Source organism: Danio aesculapii, chromosome 12, assembly GCF_903798145.1.
Source record: "Danio aesculapii chromosome 12, fDanAes4.1, whole genome shotgun sequence".
Classification (NCBI taxonomy): Eukaryota; Metazoa; Chordata; class Actinopteri; order Cypriniformes; family Danionidae; genus Danio; species Danio aesculapii.
The window spans coordinates 4,590,458-4,605,904 of NC_079446.1; the positions used below are offsets into that span (position 1 = coordinate 4,590,458).

The window sequence follows — 15,447 nt, forward strand, 5'->3', positions numbered from 1 at the left end:
ACTACTATTTTGTTCTTCAGTAGGTTATGGATAAAATATGGTCATTTTACTAGTATAATAAAATGAATTAGATTTTTGGAAATCGCCAAGTGACCCCCCTTCATTGTCCTGCGACTCCCTGGGGGGTCCCGACCCCCACTTTGAGAACCACTGCTGTAGATCATGAATTAGGTAGCCAGAGGTACGCATGGCTGCACTTCGCCTTGAATGTAACGAAATGAATGCTACGGGGCGGTACCAGCTGACCAATTACCTCAGTGTGCACGGCTTTCCTGCTGTTACCAGTTTGCTTAGTGTCTTGCCATGTACGTCGGCAGACTTGAGATGCACGCAGAGAGGAGTTGACCATGACGAGGGGGTTCGAGTCCAGTGAAGAACAGTTCCAGAATGCAGGTAAGACAAAAACAAAAGCCAAAAAATAATATAAACAAGTAAGTAACAGGGTGAGAATGTGGTAAAATCTGAAAACGTGGTAAAAATCTGACTGCCACGACGGCTTTCCTTTTTCTGGATTGCTTTTGAAAACACTAACCGTTGGGTTTAGGGAAGTGGGTGGGCGCTGGTCAAGCGGTGGTTTTGAAAACACTAACCGTTGGGTTTAGGGAAGTGGGTGGGCGCTGGTCAAGCGGTGGTTTTGAAAACACTAACCGTTGGGTTTAGGGAAGTGGGTGGGCGCTGGTCAAGCGGTGGTTTTGAAAACACTAACCGTTGGGTTTAGGGAAGTGGGTGGGCGCTGGTCAAGCGGTGGTTTTGAAAACACTAACCGTTGGGTTTAGGGAAGTGGGTGGGCGCTGGTCAAGCGGTGGTTTTGAAAACACTAAACATTGGGTTTAGGGAAGTGGGTGGGCTCTGGTCAAGCGGTGGTTTTGAAAACACTATTGGTTGGGTTTAGGGAAGGAGGAGGGTGGGTCAGTCGATCAGTCAGTCAGTCGACAGCAGCCTCTGGTGGATTTACACGAGCACAGCAGGCACGAATGGCACTCGCGAGAGAAATTCGAGACCTGAAAAACTGTACACAACGGCCTCTGGCGGATTAGCGAAAACAAAAACTGCAAAGAAAATGTAGCTCCTGGGACGTATTTGGCGCTCTCCAGAAATGTGTATAGGGGTGTGGGATCAGAATGAGCCTGGGTTGGCTTTTTAATGCTCTACAGAAACACTTTTAGTGGAATAAAAAGGGAAACATTTTCATGGAATCGTTGATATCAAAGAAAGACTTATGTTTAGGAGTGCATGACTGCTGCTAGATAATAATAATAATAATAATAATAATAATAATAATAATAATAATAATAATAATAATAATAATAATAATAATAATAATCATGAAAAATAGGTTATAACAATTCATCTATCCAGGGGTCAAAACTTAAAAGTACTGCAGTGAAAAGTGCACAAAATTTTATTTATTTTTAACATTTTAAGCTTACAAATTTATACAAATAGAAATAAATACAAGGCACCGTGAGCACTCTCATGAGCTCAGCAAGGCAACATTTATGATCACACCTGAGATTCTCACCTTTTATTAAGCAAACTTTTAACAAATTAATAGAAGTTAAATGTTACTGCACGTTTTTTTGCCCAGTATAACAGTGATATTTACAAGACTGAACAGTGCTGAAGACAGCTGACAATCACAAATGAAGTGCAATATCATGATGAAATGAAATGTATTACTGGTTACTCGGCTTTTTGAGTTTGTTTTTGAGCTCTGCCATCATCAAGGGACCTCCCATACTGTATAAAACAAAATAATGATAAAATAGTCAGATTTTTATTTGTGAAAAGTATCATAGGAAATGAATAATTCAGAGTCATATCACAGATCGTACCCAGGATGCCTCGGTGGTGTCCATTTGGGTTTTGCTGTCGTTTGCACTGGTTTGTCAGAATCCTCTGGTTCTGCATCTGACTTTTGCTGTAAACACACAGTTATACTAATAAACATACAATATATTACTTTAGTTATTAAATGATAATAACAATTAAAAAAACATCAAATTTAAACATCCAGTGTTTGGAAGTAGGGCGGCACAGTGGCTCAGTGGTTAGCACTATCGCCTCACAGCAAGAAGGTCGCTGGTTTGAGTTCCGGCTGGGCCATTCTGTGTAGAGTTTGTATGTTCTCCCCATGCTGGTGTAGGTTTCCCCCACAGTCCAAACACATGCGCTATAGGTGAATTGGATGAACTGAATTGGCTGTAGTGTAGGAGCGTGTGTGTGATTGTGAGAGTGTGTATGGGTATTTCCCAGTATTGGGTTGCATCTGGAAAGGCATCCGCTGCATAAAACATATAGTGGAATAGTTGGCGGTTCATTCCTCTGTGGTAGCCTCTGAAATAGAGACTAAGCTGAAGGAAAATGAATGAATGAATGTTTGGAAGTAGCTGGCCACTAGCATAGCTCCATTTTTAGCTACTTAAGATACAATGTAGCTTTTCCAGCAGCTACGTTTTCCAGCAATTAGCGTATTAGCTTGACAACAACTATATTCATTAGTGAATTTTTACAGTCAATGTAGAGAGCCTGGGTATTTATATCATGGGCTAGGGACACCTAGTGGTTAAAACTGTTTAAATGCAACAAAAATTAGCGCTAAACATCCATTAGGATTGATTTTTTTTTTCAAACATATATATATATATATATATATATATATATATATATATATATATATATATATTCAACTTTATATATATTGAGTCAGGCTCAACATTATCCATACCCCTGGCAAATTCTGACTTAAAGTTACTTTTAATCAACCAGCTCATTTTTGACTCCCAAAAGATAATAAGGTGATGTCCAAGAGGCATCATTGTGGAAAAAAATGATTTCTCAGCTTTTATTTACAGTTGAGCAAAAAGTGGCATGTCCAAAATTAGTCATAACCTTCTCATAAATCAATAGAATTACAGCAATCAAACTCCTCGCATAATTACTGACCAGCTTTTTGCATGTCTTCACTGGTATTGTTGCCCATTCAGCTTTAGCCATAACACATTATTTAAGGTTGGAGGGTCTCCTTGACATCACACTGATGTTTTGCTCCCTCCACAGATTCTCAATTGCATTTAAACCTCAAGCCAGGACTTTGGCTAGGCCACTATAAAACATTAATGTTTTTGTCTGCTGATCATTTCAACCATCATAATAATAAAAGAGAACTGGCATTCAGACCGGCGACGCAGTGGCACAGTAGGTAGTGCTGTCGCTTCACAGCAAGAAGGTCGCTGCTTCGAGCCTCGGCCGGGTCAGTTGGCGTTTCTATGAGGAGTTTGCATGTTCTCCCTGTGTTCGCGTGGGTTTTCTCCGGGTGCTCCGGTTTCCCCCACAGCCCAAAGACATGCGGTACAAGTGAATTGAGTAGGCTTAAGGCTGATTTATATGCGTCCACGCGTAGGCCGCCCCATATCATACATGTGGCCGTCACTGACGCGCACCTCTCAAAAAATGTAACCACAAGTCTCAACGACGCATTGCACAAGCTCTGTGATTGGTCAGCTTGGTAGCGCTGACGAGTGATGGCGGGACCGAGAGCCGCGCAAGCCCGATGGAGCGATTGTTTACAAGTGAGTCCCGTGAAGGAGCGCCTGATGGAAAGTTCTGTTTTGTGTTTACCTCATGGCTAACGTTGTTGCACGTCCGCCGGTTCCTGCCTCCGCCTCGTTTATATACACTACGAACAGCAGCTACTCTAATTATTCTCTTTATTCTCTATTTCCACTTGGGGATACTCATCCCGAGGCCCCCAGAGACTATGCAGTGCCACTGATACGATCCAAAACCAGCAACGAGATGATACCATGGTTTCCATAATCCTGGACCAGGCCGTATCCTGAGCAGCTGCTGTGGTGGTCATGGAGGGGTGGAAAGCAGACAAGTCTCGCTGATGTCCAGCTTCTCCGGCCTCCGGAACTTAGACTGCAGCTCTGCACAAGACATTTGGCCAGTGGAGAAATGGTCGTGCCCAACTGAGCCTGGTTTCTCTCAAGGTTTTTTAAATCTTCACTTTCGCCAATTGGTGAAGTTTTTTCCTCTCCGCTGTCGCCACTGGCTTGCATGGTTCTGGATCTGTAGTGCTGCGCAACGATGGATTTGATCTTCAGTGTTTGGACTCCCAGTAGTGAATATTAAACCACACTGAACTGAGCTAAACTGAACTGAACTTAAACTCTGAAAACTGGACTGAAACTGTTTGTTTACTATGATCTTGTATGTGAAGCTGCTTTGACACAATCTACACTGTAAAAGTGCCATAGAAATGTAGCTTGTAGCGGTAGTTCTACCAGGAAGACCTAAATGTCACATCACTCATCGCAATCAGTTCCAACCAATAGCCACGAGACACAAGGAATATTTAAGCTGTCATTCATTTCATTCATATGGTTGCAGGCACCGATGCAGACGTTCTCCCACCATCCTCCCCACCATCACCAGGTTGGCCCTGTCCAGGGGAGGGAAGGCTCCGCCCCTGCTTTTGTCCTCGGCAGATGTAGCTGGATCTAAAAGCTTCCAAACCAAGCTATGGACGGGGCCTCCGCCAAAGAAATCCTGTTTCATGATACTCTTGTCAAACAAAACTCATCAATAAATGTAATTCAGTATCATAATTATCTCCCGGTGTTTCTGGTAGAAATAAAGGTGAATTGAATTACTAATTACTTCATGTAAAAAGTAATCAGATTAGTAGTTACTTTACTTTAAAGTTACTTTTAAAAAACATTAAATATACCTTTAAAAAACCTATATAAATACAAGCAACCATTCTCGACGGGAACCGTTCAGCTTGCTTTCTCCAGCAGTTTAAAAGCGCACGCTCATAAACTGACGTTGCAGCAGAACACGCGATTTAAAAGGCATTTTTTATTATAAAAATGTTATTTGTAATGTAAGTAATGCAATTACACTGACTTTAATAACTGTAATCCAATTACACAAATTTAAAATGTAATTCGTTACATTACTGCGTTCCTCAAAACTGTAATTAAATTAACGTGATACTGTGGAGTTACACCTGACTCTGATAATGTACCTGTGGCTGTAGTGTCTTTTCTGCTTCTCCTTCTCTTGCTTTCTTCCCAAATTCAGTTTTCTTCAGAACCGGCATCCCTGATCCAAGTCCTAAAAGAAAGACAAAGAAAGCATCGATTTATAATACTCATAAAATGTACTTCTCATTAAATGGTCAGTTCACCTACAAATAAAAATTCTGTCATCATTTACTCACTCTTCACTTGCGTTGAACACAAAAGAAGATACTTTGAGGATATCTGGACACCTGTAACCATTGACTATTGAGTATTTGTTTCCCTTGGTTACAGGTTTTTTAGCCATGGGCGTCGCTAGGCCTATTTTAGGGGGGCTGTAGCTAAAACTTTTCCGATTAGTAGGGTCAGACGGAATCTGGGAATGTTTTTAGCTATTTCTGCTGGGAATTTTGGTAAAAATCTGCGAATTTCTGCGGAATTATTTTGGGAGGATCATAACTAAAACCTAAATAAGTAAATAATAATAGATTTTTAACTTTTATTTATTGTTTAAAATGCAAATCCAATTAAATCCACTTCATTTGGTAAACAAAGCAAGTCTCTCATATAATATATCTATTAAAAGACAGAAATATGACTTTACAAACTGTATTGTACATTAATTATATGAATATTTTCATATTAGTCAATAATATTACTGTACCTAATTTAAAAACTGAATAAATATAGATTTACACACATTTACTGAAGTAAATAAACAGAATTAATGATGGGATAAAAATCTGCGGAAAATCTGCGGAATTCCTTGTGGGCCTACCGATTAGCTGTGGCCCTCCAGGATCTGAGTTTGACACCCCTGCTTTAAGGTTTCTTTTACCTGGGAGTTTGAATCCAATCATTCCTTTATTCAGAGGAGAAACATTGACTCTGGGAGAACATGCTGAAGGCTGTGGCAGAAGCGGTTCGACAGAGGCCTTGGAGATCAGCTTTCTGGGGTCTTTGGGAGGCCGAACTAGAGGATTCTTCACTGCTATTCTAGATTTCTGAATGGTGAAGTCCAAAGATGAGTCCTAGCAGACAATAAAACGACTTAACCTCAGTGAAGAACAACAACATTTATATTTTGATATGTCAGATATAATCCTTAAATCATGGACGATCACCTGCTGTAATTACAGTACGCTCACTACATTATACATAATAGCTTTGAAACTATATAAATTAAGTGTTGATATAAGACATAAGTATTGATATAAGGCATCACGGTGGCGCACTGGGTAGCATGATTACCTCACAGCTAGAAGGTTGCTGGTTCGAGTCTGGGCTGGGTCAGTTGGCGTTTCTGTGTGGAGTTTGCATGTTCTCCCTGTGTTAACATGGGTTTCCTCCGGGTGCTCCGATTTCCCCCACAGTCCAAAAACATGCGGTACAGGTGAATTGTGAAGGCTAAATTGTCCATAGTGTATGAGTGTGTATGGATGTTTCCCAGAGATGGGATTGGCTGGAAGGGCATCCACTGCGTAAAACATGTGCTGGATAAGTTGGCGGTTCATTCCACTGTGGCGACCCCAGATTAATAAAGGGACTAAGCCGAAAAGAAAATGAATGAATGAAAACATTGGAAAATAAATGAATCAATAAACAACTAAATTAAGTCAATTTAAAGTTATTCATTAATTTTCCTTCGGCTTAGTCGCTTTATTAATCAGGGTCACCACAGCGGAACGAACCCCCAACTTATCCAGCATTTTTTTACACACCGGATACCGGATGCCCTTCTAGCTGCAACCCAGTACTGGGAAACACCCATACACTCTCATTCACACACACGCACACACACTCATACACTACGGCCAATTTAGTTTATTAAGTTCACCTGTACGGCATGTCTTTGGACTGTGGGGAAACCTGAGGAAACCCACGCCAACACGTGGAGAACATGCAAACTCCACACAGAAGTGTCAACGAGCTCAGCCGGGGCTCGAACCAGCGACCTTCTTGCTGTGAGGCGAGAGTGCTAACCCCTGAGCCACTATGTCGCAATTTAAAGTTATCATTTAGTAAATTATTTTAGGATGAGATTTAAAAATACATACTGATCGTGCTTCCGACTTGTAAGTTGAGAGGAATTTCATATATATATATATATATATATATATATATATATATATATATATATATATATATATATATATATATATATATATATATATATATATATGATATATATATATATAAAACAAAGAAACATAAAAAAACAAAATAACAAATATATATGGGGAAAAGCATCAAAACAAACTTGAAATGTAACTTTAAATGTAAAATAGTAATTCAATAAATCATCCGAGCATAAAATAATATACATGATGACATGCAGTTGAAGTCAGAATTAGGGCTGCACAATATATCGTTTCAGCATCGATATCGCAATGTGATCATTCGCAATAGTCACATCGCAAGTAAACGCAATGTTCAATCAAATTCATGTTTATTTATAGCGCTTTTTTACAATGTAGCTCAAAGCAGCTTACCATAGACGTTTAGTAAATTGATACTCTGTCAGTCCAGTTTTTAGAGTCGAAGTTCAGTTTAGTTCAGTGTGGTTTAATTATCACTGCTGAAAGTCCAAACACTGAAGAGCAAATCCATCGATGCGCAGTCCCAACAAACCAAGCCAGTGGCGACAATGTTGCTGTATATATGTATGTCTGGATTATAATTAGTTTGTAAGAAATTTTTTTTAAAGTCTGTAACTGTGTGAAGGTTTTAAAAACATTCAGGCATAAGAAATTTTACCGTTTGTAACTTTCACAATTGAATAATGATAAATTTTATTCAATTGTTTATAAAACGAAGGCTATGCGGTATTATTTTACATGTGATTTTTCAATTACTTTAAACCTAAATACAGTTCAACTACTCTAAACAATAAAATGCTGTTTATTTAATTTATATAATTTTCTTTATTGTATTTATCTATGCTTGTAGATGCATACGCACTCACCTATTGCAATATATATCGCACAATAAAAAAAATACCGCAATGTTACATTTTTCCAATCTCGTGCAGCCCTAGTCAGAATTATTAGCCCCCCTTTGAATGTTTTCCTTTTTTAACTATTTTCGAAATGATGATTAACAGAGCGAGGACATTTTCACAGCATGTCTGATAATATTTTTTCTTCTGGAGAAAGTCTTATTTGTTTTATTTTGGCTAGAATAAAAGTAGTTTTACTTTTTAAAATCCATTTTAAGGTCAAATATATTAGCCCCTTTAAGCTATACTATTTTTCGATAGTCTACAGAACAAACCATCGTTATACAATAACTTGCCTAATTACCCTAACCTGCCTAGTTAACCTAATTAACCTAGTTAAGCCTTTTAAAGGTCACTTTAAGCTGTATAGAAATGTCTTGAAAAATATCTAGTCAAATATTATTTACTGTCATCTTGACAAAGGGAAAACAAATCATTTATTAGAAATTAGTTATTAAAACTATTATGATTAGAAATGTGTTGAAAAAATCTTTCTGTTAAACAGAAATTGGGGGAAAAAATAACAGGGGGGCTAATAATTCTGAATTCAACTGTACATTTCAATAGTTTATATTCCAAAAATATCTCATCAGAAGAAATTAGAAAATATATAGTTTCATGACATAATAAATGATCCAATTTCCAAATCACTTAAAATGAATGGCAATTACACATGGTTATCAAATATAATGTCACCCATATTTGTCACTATATTTACTAGACACATTAAAGTAGACTCTTACATTTGATCACATTTTTTTACAGGAAATAAGACATTTTCTAAAAATAAAAATATGAATAAATGAATTAATTACCTGCAGATTGAAACCAATTCCTTGAATCTTCACCTCTGGAGGGTCTTTGTTTACTTGACCAAACCTTCTTTTCATCGCAGGTTTGCTAACCTCCATTGCGTCTTTATGACCCCTCAGCAGTGTTTCTCCAGCAATGACCTTCTGTATCTTCTCATGACCTCCATCAGCTTCACACATTAGCTCTACATCTTCAATACATGTGGTTTCCACCTCTATTTCTACATTGCCATCCATTGTTTCAACTAATAACATCATTTCTTCTTCCATTATGAATGCATCAGCTGGCTCTTGTCCTTCAGGTTGTTGGTCATCCTCAGGTTTTTCCTGATGATTCTGGTCAATGTTTTTCTCCTTGTCATAAGTAAAATGTTTATCTGAATGTCTTAAACCTCCAGTGCCTTCTGCCTCCTCAAGGTTCACCATGATTATCTGTTTATTCTGCTCTACGTCTTCTTCATGAAGCTCAGATTGCACCATGTCTGCATTTTCTGGATCTTCTTTCTTTATCAGAATCGTACACTTTTTATTATCATCATCTTTTTGTTCAATCTGCCAATCTTTCTCCAGCTCCTGTGCTGATTCACTGTCTTTTGACACAGTGTTTGCATATTCAATTTCAGATGAAGCTTCTTCGTTTTCAACATGTGCATCATCATCTTTGTGTTCATCTATGTCTGAATCATCTGGATTAGTCCCTAAATAATCAGTTCCTGTAGACAACTTTGTACAATGATAAGTTTGTTCCTCGTGGTGTCTCTCAACTTCACTTGTTTCAAGCTTTGGTGTATTAGTATGTTGCTGGTTTTGCTTGACATCTTCACTACTTGTGGTTTCCACCTCCATTTCTACCTTACCGTCCATTGTTTCACCTACTAATATAATTTCCTCTTCTAGTACAAATGCATCAGCTGGTGCTTCTACTTCAGGTTGTTGGTTTTCATCATCTTCAGGATTTTCCTGATCATTTTGGTCAACGTTTTTCTCCTTTTCATCAGTAAGAAGCTTATCTGAAAATTTCAAACCTCCAGTGCCTTCAGTCTCAAGGTCCACCATGTTTATCTGTTTATATTCATCTAAATCTTCTCCATGAAGCTCAGATTGGACCATATCTGTGTTATCTGGATCTTCTTTCTTCATTGCCATTGAACACTTTACATCAAGACCGTCTTTTTGTTCAGTCCACCAATTTTTCTCACTGTCTTTACACACAACGTTTGCATACTCTCTTTCAGATGAAGCTTCTTCGTTTTCAACATGTGCATCATCAACTTTGTGTTCATCTGTGTCTGTATCACCTTGATTAGTCTCTAAATAATCAGTTCCAGTTGACAACTTTACACAATGATAAGTTTGTTCCTCGTGGTGTCTCTCAGCTTCACATGTTTCAAGCTTTGGTGAACTAGTATGTTGCTCATTTTGCTTGAAATCTTCATTACTTGCTGTTTCCACCTCCATTTCTACATTACTTTCCATTGTTTCATCTAAAATCATCCTTTCTTCTTCCAGTACAAATGCTTCAGCTGACACACTATTTTCTGTTCCTCGACATTCCGCATCACCAAGTTCCTCCATTGAAAGCTCTACCAAATGTTCAGTCTTTTCCAGCATTTCGGTTTCTATCATTTCCTTCAACACTTGATTTGTTATTTCCTCAACATAATCTAAAGCGGTCTTCACCAGATCTGTCTCCAGGATCTCCTGCTCCTCAATAAATCTCTCTGATTCACCTGGGAGACCTAGAGTTTCCTCCACAAACTCTGATGGGGGTGAATATCTTGTTAATATGGAGTCAACATCTGCAACCTGCTCTACTTTGGCAGATCCATCTGATTCAGATAAAGTGTCCACCATTGTATCGTGAGAAGATTTACATTCTCCCCTTGTAAACTCAAGAAGCTCACGTGACTCTAAAGTGATTTCCGTCTCAAAGCTTTCTGCCTTTTCATGTTCTGACATCAGCTTGGTACTCAATTTAACATCTTCCATAAGTGACAACTTGTTTTTGTCTATTTCCTGTCTTTCAGTTGCATCTAAGGATTCGATTAGAGTTTCGATGTCTTTTTCAATCTCAAAAACTTTCTCAGCTGGTTTCATTGTCTCTGAACGCTCAACTGTGCATGCAAACTTAGCATCTCTTTCTAAATGCCTTTCTGAAAATGATTGGAGCTCATTTAGGTAAAATTTGTTCTCCTCATAATGTGCAGGAGTTGATGAAGTCTCTGGTTCTTTCCTCAATTCTCCTGGGAAGTCGCAAACAATCACATCTGAAAACATGCCTTCAGTGGTTACAGCAACCACCGGCGATCCAGTTCCTGTTTCTGTTGTATTTTCTGGAGTATCCTGTTTTGAATCTGACAGCATGGTGTTTTCGGATGTATTAACAGTTTCAAAACACTCGCCCAATACTGTGATCATTTTCAGTTCCATTTCATTGTTTGGTTTATGTTTTTTAGGGATTTCATTGGAAACTCCATGAAGTGTTTCTGTTGACTCATGCAACTGAGAAGTTGTGGGTTTGTGTTCACTCTCTGTCATGTCTTCATCCTTCTCAGATGCAAGCAGCATATCCTCTACTACATTTTCAGCAATTTCAGAACAATATGTTTGCATTAAGTTCAGTTTTTCAGGATTTTGAAGAGTGTCCTTTGATGAATATTCAAGTAATTGAAAAGAATCTTGCACTTCTGATTGTAATTTAAGTGCTTTTTCTTTATCTTCCTCATTTTTTTCCTGATCATTCTGGCCAATAAGATGTTCAATAACATGTTCTCCTGCTTCTTTAAAACCTGCAATGCTTTCTGACTCCTCGTGGTTCTTCATGTCCATCTGTTTTTCAAGCTCAGATTGGACAGTTAGCGATGTGTAACCTGGATCTTCCTTCATCATACATTTTTTATCCTCATGATGCTGATCATCTTGTTCAACTTTCCCAGTTTGCTTTATCATATGTGAAGTTTCACTATCTTTATACTGCTCAGTTGCACCCTTAGGTGCAAGCCCAACCTGATCAACCTCATTTTTGGGGAATTCATCGATTTCATCAGAACATGTGTCCAATAAATTAAGTTTTTCAGGCATTGGAAGGTCATCTGTACGGTATTCCAGAAGTGGGGGCAAATCTTGCACCTTTTCTTCATCATTCTCAGTCATTTCCTCATTATTTTGTTGAACAAATTCTACCTCATTTGTATCTGTATGTTTTAAACCTCCAATGACTTCATTCTCTCCATGGTCCGGTTCTTCAACTTGCTTCTGAAGTTCAGATTGGACTAGTATATCTGCATGATCTAATTTATCTGTCATCACACACTCTTCAACCTGATTATTCCAATCACATTCTTTGTTTTTAGACTCTTCTTGTTCAGTTTTCCCAGTTTGCTTTATCACATCGGTTCCAGGTCCCACCTGATCAACCTCATTTTTAGAGAATTCATGAATTTCATCAGAATATGCGTCCAATAAATTCAGGGTTTCAGGCTTTGAAAGCCCATCTGCTTCCTCTTTACGGTATTCCAGAAGTGGAGGCAAATCTCGCACCCTTTCTTCATCATTCTCAATCATTTCCTCATCAGCAAATTCTACCTCATTTGTATCTGCATGTTTTAAAACTTCAATGACTTCCTTCTCTCCATGGTCCGTTTTTTCATCTTGCTCCTGAAGCTCAGATTGGACCAGTATATCTGCATCATCTATCTCTTCTTTCATCACACACTTTTCAACCTGATTATTCCAATCATATTCTTTGTTATTAGCATCTTCTTGTTCAGTTTTCCCAGTTTGCTTTATGTTATGTGATGTTTCACTTTCTTTATCCTGCTCATTTGCACCCTCTGTTCCAGGTCCCATGTGATCAACCTCATTTTTAGAGAATTCATCAATTTCATCAGAATATGCGTCCAATAAATTCAGCATTTCAGGCTTTGAAAGCCCATCTGCTTCCTCTTTACAGTATTCCAAAAGTGGAGGCAAATCTTGCACCTTTTCTACATCTTTTTCAATCATTTCCTTATTATGTTGGTGAACAAATTCTACCTCAGTTGTATCTGCACGTTTTAAACCTCCAATGACTTCATTTTCTCCATGGTCCGGTTTTTCATCTTGCTTCCTAAACTCAGATTGGACCAGCATATCTGCATGATCTAATTTATCTGTCCTCACACACTTTTCATCCTGATTATTCCAATCACATTCTTTGTTTTTAGCATCTTCTTGTTCAGTTTGCCCAATTTCCTCCAACCCATGTGTTGCATCACTCTCTTTACACTCAGATTTTGCTGTTTCTTTTTCAGCATGAGCATCAACTGAAATACTCTCAGTCCCAGTGGACCACATTGCAAAACGGTACGTTTGCTTTTTAGTGATGTCAACGTTAAGTTCATCATTACTGTCATCCTTGACCACATCAGTATTTTCCCACTGGACTTGCGCTTTGACATCAGGTGAACAAACCTTGATCTCTGCTGTACTTTTGTCATGTTGGTTCTCACTACTTTCTGCCTTCACTTCTTTGTCAGTTTTATTAACTGCAGCCTCATCTGATCTAGAATTAACGCTTTGGTTTCCTTTATCTGTGACTTCCGGTCTGAGGTATCTCGCAACAGCCCCTGACAGATAACCCTATATGAGCAAAACAATGAAACACACTTGTCATATGGTCATGAATGCAATTCGCCATAAAAATTAAACTAATAACAATAATAATCATAAGTCATACAATAGTATATTATAGTTACATAATCGTAACTGAGGCATCTTATATTATTAAAACTAGACACGTATAGAGTTGGACGAGCAAAACATTATGAGTGGACAGTCAGTAGCCTAATAGGCTACTAACAACTTAACCAGTTAAAGTAACTGACTAAAAAACAGCTTACTCACCCAAACAGTCCAAATAGTGCGCCCAATACGGCTCCCCGTGTTTTCAGGCGCATCCATATCCAATATAATGTAAAATTAAGAAGTGTTGACAGATTTATTTAACTCCCGTTAAGTTTGGTTGCGTCGTCCCGTTGGTTTCTTTACATCGCCCTTCAGATCATAACAACATCAAGTTATGTTTTTAGCGAGCGACGTAACGTTAGGTGGCATTTGTTAAGTTCCTTGTTCTCAGTTACGTGTTTAATGAGGAAGACGAGCTGTGTGAAGCTGCATTAACAACAGCAAACGCGCAAGCACGGACTTGGTTTGTGGTGTAGAAAGCGTTCACTCACTGGCCCTGTCATGTTCAACCACACATCATTGCAACGAGCACTTCTCCAAATCTACTGGCGGTGTGTCAAAACCTAGTAAGCGGCGCGTGCAATGTTTTGGTCCCTACACGAATGCGCAGTATTTTACACACTACAGCGACATTTTCAGAAATTGACATTTTTGGGCGTTTTAATGGCGTGTATAGTCAAACTACTGTCTAGGAAGCACTCTCAGTAGGTTTTGAGACACAGCCATATTCCTCGCTGCGCAACAAGTGTGTTCAGCACCTTTAACTTCCCTAAGATATTTCATCATATCTGAATTAAAACATGAATTTGGCTGATTATTCTAGTTTATGCTACAAAGCAAGTTTATAGGCTCTAAAAGCTTGTGTGTGTAAGTGTTGTGGTTAAGGTTTGACAGTGTTTTATTCTTAGTGTACCAGCCAAATTAGTCACGTTGCGCATTGTTTGTCCTATTTAATGTTTTACACACGCACACGCACACACACACACACGACAGCTTTTTTTGAAATACATTATTGAATTACAACTGAAAGCAAGTAATTGAGAAGTGCATCAAGGCTAGTGCTAGGTAAATAAAAAAATACACCCAAAGTAAAGTTCTAGAATAAAAAATAAATGCTTAAACTAGGCTGGTTAGCTGGTTTTAGCTGCTTGACCAGCCTGATTTTAGAGGGGTTTTGGCCATTTCCAGCCTGGTCTTAGCTGGTCAGGCTGGAAGATGACCAGCTAAAACCAGCTTGACCAGCCTAACCAGGCTGGGGGCCCAGCCAAAATCCGCCATGTTTAGCTTAAACCGGGCTGGTCAAGGTGGTTTTAGCTGATTTCAGCTGGCCATTTTCTAGCCTAACGTTTGCGCTTCCATCCATCCCTGCTGAAAAAAAAACAGCTTATACCGGCCTAAGCTGGTTGGATGGTTTTAGCTTCTTAACCAGCCTGGTTTTAGAGGGGTTTTGGCCATTTCCAGGCTCGTTTCCAATCATTTCCAGGTTGGTCTAAGCTGGAAACCAGCCTGGAAATGGCCAAAACCCCTCTAAAACCAGGCTGGTTAAGAAGCTAAAACCATCCAACCAGCTTAGGCTGGTTTAAGCTGTTTTTTTTCAGCAGAGATGGATGGAAGCGCAAACGTTTTGACAAAAATCCATAGACAATGGTGCCTTCTTTGTCAACACAACTTGATTTGAAATAGTTTATTAATTTACAACTGATAGCTAGGTTAATTCCCAAGTGCATCAAAACTAGTGCAAAAGCCTAGTAGACTTCTATTTATTGAAAAATATATCTAAAGTAAAATTCAAAAATAAAAAAAATCAGTATGAAAGTGCAAACGTTTTGCGATGGAGTTTTGACATAATTACATATAGCTACCAGGGATTCCCAAACTTTTC

The 15,447-nt window shown here is 38.6% G+C and overlaps 1 protein-coding gene across 1 annotated transcript; it reads right to left on the bottom strand.

Annotated features, from left to right (window-relative positions):
• Nucleotides 1-1,386: 1,386 nt before the first annotated feature.
• On the bottom strand, nucleotides 1,387-14,013 carry si:ch211-136m16.8 (uncharacterized). Its single transcript, XM_056469398.1, has 6 exons — nucleotides 13,725-14,013; nucleotides 8,844-13,460; nucleotides 5,869-6,061; nucleotides 5,036-5,124; nucleotides 1,836-1,921; nucleotides 1,387-1,740 (listed from the first exon to the last, which is right to left on the bottom strand). The coding sequence occupies exons 1-6, from the start codon at nucleotides 13,779-13,781 to the stop codon at nucleotides 1,677-1,679; spliced, it is 5,106 nt and encodes a 1,701-aa protein (XP_056325373.1). The 5' UTR covers nucleotides 13,782-14,013; the 3' UTR covers nucleotides 1,387-1,676.
• Nucleotides 14,014-15,447: the final 1,434 nt, after the last annotated feature.

Excerpts from the sequence above, each read along its gene's own strand:
- si:ch211-136m16.8 (XM_056469398.1), bottom strand. The coding sequence starts at position 13,781 with ATGGATGCGCCTGAAAACACGGGGAGCCGTATTGGGCGCACTATTTGG. Across the intron at positions 5,125-5,868 it reads GATTGGATTCAAACTCCCAG|GACTTGGATCAGGGATGCCG; the intron begins GTAAAAGAAACC and ends TCTTTCTTTTAG. Across the intron at positions 1,922-5,035 it reads AAAAGACACTACAGCCACAG|CAAAAGTCAGATGCAGAACC; the intron begins GTACATTATCAG and ends GTGTGTTTACAG.